Genomic DNA, 8,207 nt, shown 5'->3' with positions numbered 1-8,207 from the left:
TGCTTTGTTGCCACTAAGTCACCTAAGGCGCCACATGCCCTACCTCTGCCCCTGATCGTCATGGTAACCAAAGTCATTCCCTGCATTGTATGAAACTTTTAAAAATCCTTTTACATAAAAGCATAAACCTCTTTTTGATAGACGTCCTGTTTATCCAAACTGTTTCTTTTACTCAGTTTGTGTATAAAAGATAACCCCTGAATAATAATTTGAGCCTGTTTTGAGGCGCTTTCCGCTCACTTCATAAAAGTATTGGTATCTCTCCCTGGGGCAGCCGTCATTTGTTTACACCTAACCTCCCTTATCCACCCTCACTGCTTTGCTTTGAGCGTCTCAGGTGCAACGACCTCAGCTTCCCTGCAGACGAGAACATGGAATGAAGGCTTCTACTTGACATCGATGCACTTTTTTTTTCTTCCTTGCTATTGTATGCAAATTGCAAAAGATGAGGTTGTTTTGAAGTGTAAATGTTGATTTGGGGTAACGCCACTGTATTTAACATTGCCTTCCCTGTGGATTAGATTAAAAACAAAACAAAATAAAAAAACTAATGTTTCCATATGCGCTTCAACAATAATAGTAAAGACGACTCAACATTTATCCCAGATACTGGTATTGGAAATGCCATTAAAGATGCTCAAATTAAGAGGCAAAAGTTGACTAACTCATCGAGATATGTAAACGAACTGACAGATACAAGCAACTGAAATATGGACGGTCTGACACATTGACCAACAGGAGCCTGACGGGCGGACAAGACAGAACCAAGCACCTGTCCATCTGACAGATGGACTGAGTTAACAGAGAGATGCACAGACCAAATGACTAACTAACTGACAGATGACAAACCGATTAACAGATGAATGGACCGACTCAGCGGGCATCAACATGGACACGATGACTGGTTGACGAATGGATGACAGAGCAATGGACCTACTGGAACTAACGGTTGAATGGACTGTCCAAAACAGATGGACATGCACTGGCACACAATGGGGACCAATAAACTGGATGGTTGGCTAGACATCTTCATGGCCGGGACAGACAGGTACCACCGTGGATTGACCAACTTCGAGACCAACAGACAGATGGACAGACGGCCGGACGAACAGACTGCCCGCGAAACATGAACCGACTGACAATGAATATGAGGGATTGTCTCGTAGGCCAGTTTGACCGACAGATGGACAAAGATGGCAGCAGAAACAAATGCATTTCCAGACTGCTCGACAGACTTGACAAACTGGAGAAATTCATCCATCGACAACTTTCTGCACGTCACTGCCTGTATCTACTTCCATCTATTTGCCGCAGGTTCTGAATAAGTGTGTGATCAACGACAACAATCCAAGATGAAGAATTTTCCTCTCATTTGCATAATGTATCACCAGTTGTAGTCAAACCAGCTGTCGCATTGCAATGCAGCCAGCTAGTCCCATGTGTGCCGTGCACTAAGCAGCTCCCAGGCACGGACTATTCATCTGCTAAGCCTCCAGAGCACCGGCACCACCAAGTCTCCTTGCTCACAAATCAGACGCATGGGCACCAAAGTGATGAAACACTACATTCATCAAGAAATTTGTTTGGGGGATTGTTCATTTCCTAGAGCCAACGGCAGACGCGAGTGAAGCTTTTATTGGAGGATTAAAGGGCTAGACGGCGGTGGGGGGGGGGGAGGCTGAGGTGAGGCGGCAAAGATGGCCGGGCGAGGTGGAATGAAGATGAGGACACAGCTGCGAACGTTATCGGTCCATTTAATGGCTCCGTTATTAGCTATCAGATGGGCAAGAGTGCACTTACCAGTGGGCTAGAGGGCACCTAACATTTACTTTGTATTAGCGGTGATAAACCACCACTGCGCGGACGTGTACTCTGTTGTGTTAGGCCGCAGACTTCATGAGCGCTCATTTTGCTTGCCGTAGTAGAACAGTAAACAACAGGACAGTAATTTGCACCAATTATCGTTGCATCAATATAACCGTCCACCCTCCCAAAATTATGACGGCAATGGCGGTCTTCTTATCCCTCACAAACCCCTAAGTAGACTGCTGATGAACAAAAAGATCAACAGACATCTTCTGTTAGTTTTTATGTACAGGTGTCAGCACATTTGATCTCTCCAGAACGTTGTTTGGTGTGTAAGGAAGATCAAGCACTTCCTCCAAAATTTGGGAGCATTATTGTTAATTTCAAGCAATGGTGCCGGGCGAGCTCAGTCGGGTCGCGGAGTCTTGGATTTGTTGGCCGTTACCTTCTTACGTGACTGTTGAGTGTCAACATCGTACAGGTTCGCTCCAACACGGTTCATTGGGTGAGTTTGTAATTGTTATGTAGAGGGATGAAAAGAAAGCACAAAGTCCCTCCATCCCATTGAGCGGACATCTCCTGTTTGTCCCCTACCCTTTACGTCAACTTGGGTCTGATCGCTCATCTTGGGCCATGATTTCGTACACTTCTGGTGACGCGGGGCTGCAGCAGCATGGCTCGTCATCATGTGGCTCATTCAGTGGCGACGGGTCGAATCCCTTCCCGCCGAGCGATTGCAGCGTGGTCTTATTGGAGCACGCCGACATGATGTGAAAGCACGACTGCACACTATAAGACAGGTCAACATTTATTTGCACCGGCTGCGTTAATAAAACAAAGCACTGTATTTGAAAGCACTTTAGGACTTAGGCCATCCCTTTCCGCCTAAAAAATAAAATTCAACAAAATCACAAAGACTATATGTCTCTGCAATTGCTCCACAGCACACGATGGCATAAACTTTGTCGCCAGACCTCAGGGGAGCACATGAAATGTTATGTGGGGGGGTATTAACATAAACGCTGTAATAGTATTGGATGTGGCGAAGGGAAGCGATCTGTGAAGATGCCTTGCTCATTTGCTTGTCGTCATTTAACTTAACATGCACGCTCTGGGGATGTGGGAGGAACTCAACAGTACCGGTAAAAAAAATAAAATTAAAAAAACACACAACCGAAGCAAAGGGACAAGTTCTGAAGGCCGGCGCACAGTTTTGAACCCATAACCTTTGAACTGTCAAGCGGGGATGCTAATCGGTCATCCACTGTGCTTCTCAGTGCAAATAAATTCAATGTTTGATGTCAGGATTCACTACCTCTTGACAGAATCGATCACAGCTGAGAAGCATCCTTGTTGATGTTATCTGGTCGGAACCAGCGAACATTTTTGCATTCCAAAATAGGCCTTCAACGAAAACCCACTGTCCTGAGTGACAGCACCAAATCAAATGAGAGGCTTAATGCTCCGCACAATAGCTTACACATCTTGACATACACACACTTGTTTTTGTCAAATTATTATTTGGACTACAATAGTGGCTTCCAGTTATTTTATTTTGTCTAACAAGGAAATGGCATTTTCCCCCTTTCAAAACATAGAGCAACATTTCCCACTTTTTAATGTTTTACTGCATAGTGCTGAAATTACAAATGTGTCACCATCAGATAATGTAAGATAAAAAAAAAATTAAAAAAAGAAGTTCTTGGAAGGCCCACTTGCTGCACATAATAGATAATTATGACTATTGCACATAGTTTAAAATTTGTACTTAAGATGTGTATTACTTCAAATATTTACTGTAAAAAGATAAATAAAAAAATGGAAACTCATGCGTTTGAACAATTACCGGTACTGAATTGCGCAGTTCTGACTTCCAAGAAAAAAAAAAGGCTAATTTGAAAATTAGACAAATTACTTCTTTTGAGAGGAAACAAATACAGAAAATTTTAACAGCACCTTTTGGGAACATGACAAAAATTGTAGTGGGTGAAGAGCATTGCCAGTTTTGGTTTCATGACTGACGGAAGGTTGAGCTTTGAAACTTCCTTTGTTTTTGTGTGTGTTTTGTGTGTATGTATGTGTGTTTTTTTTTTTTTTATTCAAACAACCTGGAAGTGGAACAGCATTGTAGATTTGAAAAGGCTTCACGGTATTGACTTACTGAGAGCTGGTGTCATGAAGAGGCTCAAGATGGCTCATTGTGCTGAAGTCGTGCTCCAGCACCTGGCGAGGAGTCATCCGCTGGGCGGCATCGAGCTGGAGCATTCCTTTCAGCAGCTCCACAAACTTCTGCACATCCGCTGTCTTGGCCGCTTTATTGGCAATATGCCTGGTGTTCAAGATTCCCGGCTGGAACTAAATAAAATTACCCATGTCATACATTGACACGGTTTTGAAGTTAAGACGTTAAGAGTGACTGCTTACATGAAGAAGGCGATCAAGAGAGCGGAATTTAAAGCGTCTGGCCTCTTTGGGTATTGAGGTGGTCTCTTTCTGATACTGTTCTGGTGTCTAGAGACGAGAGAGGCTCGAGATAAGCCTGCGTTTCTATTATTTTATTTAAACAAGTAGAATCAGAGGCACATACCTTGAGCTTCCAGCTGAAATTGCGCTCCATCTGGAAGAAGCAACTGGTCTGCAGTCCAGCTTCAAGAACATTATCCGGAGGCTGGCCTTGAGTCTCCACAATATACCTGACCTGAAAATACAACACCAAATTCACTATTTACCATTCAGAATTTGGATCCATCCATCCACCCATCCATTTTCTATAGCACTTATCCCTATTATGGTCATGGGTGGACTACATAAGAATATACTGTACTGTACATCGGAAATTATGAGACGCAAGTGGACTCATGTTCAAAGCATTCAGACTCCCGCGTTTATTATTCGAAAAGTTACATCTCTTTAAAAACTGATTTGTAGAGGTTAACTTCTTTTTACACTTGTATCGCAATTGATGTTAAACAATGAGATTGGTGAAGCACATTTACAAGGTTTCTTGTCCTACGCGGAAATATGGGCTGAAATGAGTATTGTAATATCGTAAAGCCAATTTCAAAGTAGGGTAAACGTATACTTACTTATACTTACCATGTCGTATTCACTTTTCCCGGGGTAGAGCAGAGCGCCCGTGTACAAAAATGCAGCAATACAGCCGACTGACCAAATGTCTATGGCTTCTGTGAATGGTGCACCCAACAGGACCTCCGGAGACCTTGGGAGACGGAGGGAGAGAGAGAGAGATGATTAGCCATCTATTGTGAAAATAGGTTATTTTGACCAAATGTTTTCATTGCAGTTTGATGGTGTAATTACGGAAAAATTACTATTTTCCTGAACTCATCAGCAACTCTACAGAGGCGTGATAATGATCCTGATGATTTTAATCAGATGTGGTGAAGGAGGAAATCCTCTAAAACATGCAGGATAATTGCCCTCGAGCACCGGATCTGGACAGCCGATAATACATCAAGTATCAAGTACAACTTTATTGCCAAATGCATGCTTCCAGTATTTTGGTTACCTCATTAACTATCAGTCGGCGTATACTGATTTAATCTGACTCACCGATAGGGGAGTGTCTGAATGAGCGAGCCCTGTTTGGCGGTGGACACCTGAGCAGCCAGGCCAAAGTCGATCACCTTAATCTTGTAGGGTTGCTGCACTTGGTTGACCAGCATCACATTCTCCATCTTGAGGTCTGCGTGTATGATCTGTGAGACCTTCAAGTGGTCCAGCATGTCTGCCAGCTAAAAGGTCATCAAGATCAATTTCATTTCAAAAGTAAATTCCAGCCATTTTCTCCCTAGGTGAGCATACCTGATGGACAACAGGCCTGATCTCCTTGAGCTGAAGTGGTCTGAAATTTCGCTCTTTTACAAAATCGTACAGACTTTTGTCCAACAGCTCAAATTCAATGCAAACATGTCCGGTGATGCTGAAGATGCTGTTCCATTGCACCAGGTGGCATTTGTCAGCATCCATCTTTTTGATTTTTAACAGGGCAAGGATCTATAAAGACATTAGGTGGCACCTGTTACATATTACACATCTGTACCTTAACATTTAGCATAAACACTACGAATCCACGCTGACATTAAAAAATGCCTCGGTTCAGAGCAGGAGGTGTTTACCCTCTATGTGCAGACGGCAAATTAACGCCTGTGTGAAGCCAATAGTTTCTAAAATATTTACTTGAATGGTCAGAGCAGTAATTAAATACAGAGACATCTCTAAATCGGCAACACTTGCGGCAAGCCATTGCCCTTGTTCGCTTGCGCTGCTGACATGCAAAATAAAAGCAGCACATACTTTATATTTTACTTTTGACTTAATAAAGACGGTCATGAGGGCCCATCAGTGACGGTGGACGGACTAGATGTGAGCCGTGGGTCCTAATTTGCCGAGATGTGCTTTTTCAGTCCATTCAGTGGGTCTGGGGAAAAAAAGATTACGGCCAACCAACTTCTGGTACTCTTGAGAACCACCAGTGAGGCAGAGCATGAATCAGACTGAATTTTCAAAAAAATATATACACCACTTTAATATTATTATTAATAATAATAATAATAATAATAATAATAATAATAATAAGACATTTCATTGATAAGCGCCTTTCAAAACACTCAATTTATAGTAAATATTTTAAAGAAACACCTCCATAATAAAACTGAATACAGTATGTTTGTGATTTTTTAAAACTTTTGCTTTGTACATGCAGCACAAAAAAAGCTGCAGACATTAAAAATATACATTACCAGTGTATGACGGACACTTCGTGTAGTAGGAAAGTTCTGAGCGTGCCCTCGTTTCCTGATCTGGCGCATTCGTAACCTCGAAATCTCGAACGTCGGGACATTTCGTTACTACGGGTAGTTAATGGATGTCACCCACCTCATATATGGCCCGTTTGGCTGATGTTCCGTGGTTCTTGATGGTCTTAACCGCCACCGTCTTGTTGTCGGTGGTCTTCCGACATTTAACCACGTTCCCGTAGGCGCCGCGACCCAGGACCGACAACACGTCATAGCCGGACGACTTTGAATGAATTCGCGCTCCGGGTGAAAACTGGTTGTCCTCGGAGCCGGAAGAGTCCATTCTGGGGAGGACCGGGTGGTCGTCCGACTGTACGCACGGCTCTTCTGTCGAGGACATGGGGAGCCCCAGTCACCTCGCCCGGAGGTGCAACAGTCGAGAAGCACCCTGGTCGCGGGTGTAGGTAGGGAAACGCTACCTTTGACTTTCAAGTGCTTTGTGCCATCACGGTTAATGTTGGAACGTAACATTTTCGTCAGGGGTACGGGGACGAGCTGATATTATGAGTCGGGGAGGGCCTCAAAGTCTCCACGGTGTCCGTATGTGCTCCCCGCCTTCAGTCGACCTGAGCCGGCGTGCTGTTTGTGACGAACGAGCAGCGTGGGTTTTATTCAATGACACGTCGAGTTAGCGATGTATAGCGTGCGATGTATAGCGTGTGTATGGGCCTTGTCATCTTTAATAAACGCGACAGGCTGTTTGTGTAAATATGCCGTTCCCGCTTAGCATGTTACTGGCAGGCATGAAAAAAAATCCAAAAGCAGGAGAAAACTACTACTGTCGAGCATCTCTTTCTTCTCGCCACCCCTCTTTTTTTACTGACCGCTGAGATAAAAAAAAAAAATTCAGTATTTTCTTTCGTCAGGAAAACCAATGTCACTGGGAAGAGTTGGAATAAACGAACAAAACGGTATTAAAATGTTGTTTTTTTGTCAATCTATTAAGAATTAAAGAAGCTGTTGCATTTAAATACCGTTCCTCAAAAAGTGGTCAAAAATGAGTGGCCTGTGATCACTTAAAAAAATAATAACGAGGCTGATCTCCTGAGGCCTAACAATTTCCTTACGTGTGGACCGAAAGGGTTCAATTTAACACGCTGAGTAATCATGATTCTGATTATAAATAAATTAATTTTTAATTACGCAGACACAATTAAGTCCTCCTAAATACAACAAAGACTTTTTAAGCGACTTTTCAAGCTTTCTTGCGGAAATCAGGCTGAGATATGATCGTATTCTCCTAATGGGGGATTTTAATATCCATGTATGTTGTCCGGAAAAAACGCTAGCAAAAGACTTCTTAAGACTTATCGACTCTTTTAATTTTGTGCAGTATGTGACCAGCCCGACACACGAACAAGGACATATTTTAGACCTTGTCCTTGCTCATGGTATAACGGTGTCAAATCTGGAAGTCCTTGAAAATGGAATTTCTGATCACATGGCAGTTTTATTTGACGTAGTCTTATCGCATGCTGCTGTGAAATCTGGCGCTCCTAGTTGTAAACGCCGAATTTTTAACCCTCGCACTGCTAGTCGTTTCTCTGATGCCTTTAATAACCTTTGCGTACCCTCGTCTAA

General features: G+C 43.1%; 1 protein-coding gene across 1 annotated transcript; it reads right to left on the bottom strand.

The window, feature by feature from the left end:
• Positions 1-2,076: 2,076 nt before the first annotated feature.
• Positions 2,077-7,452, bottom strand: LOC127599171 (homeodomain-interacting protein kinase 1-like). The gene is made up of 8 exons (XM_052062901.1): positions 6,706-7,452; positions 5,632-5,823; positions 5,380-5,561; positions 4,903-5,026; positions 4,394-4,504; positions 4,231-4,317; positions 3,968-4,161; positions 2,077-2,595 (listed from the first exon to the last, which is right to left on the bottom strand). The coding sequence occupies exons 1-8, from the start codon at positions 6,964-6,966 to the stop codon at positions 2,409-2,411; spliced, it is 1,338 nt and encodes a 445-aa protein (XP_051918861.1). The 5' UTR covers positions 6,967-7,452; the 3' UTR covers positions 2,077-2,408.
• Positions 7,453-8,207: the final 755 nt, after the last annotated feature.

This window comes from Hippocampus zosterae, chromosome 4 (genome assembly GCF_025434085.1).
Source record: "Hippocampus zosterae strain Florida chromosome 4, ASM2543408v3, whole genome shotgun sequence".
NCBI lineage: Eukaryota > Metazoa > Chordata > Actinopteri > Syngnathiformes > Syngnathidae > Hippocampus > Hippocampus zosterae.
The sequence above is the reverse complement of the archived record's forward strand: the minus strand, read 5'-3'. Positions and strand labels throughout refer to the sequence as shown.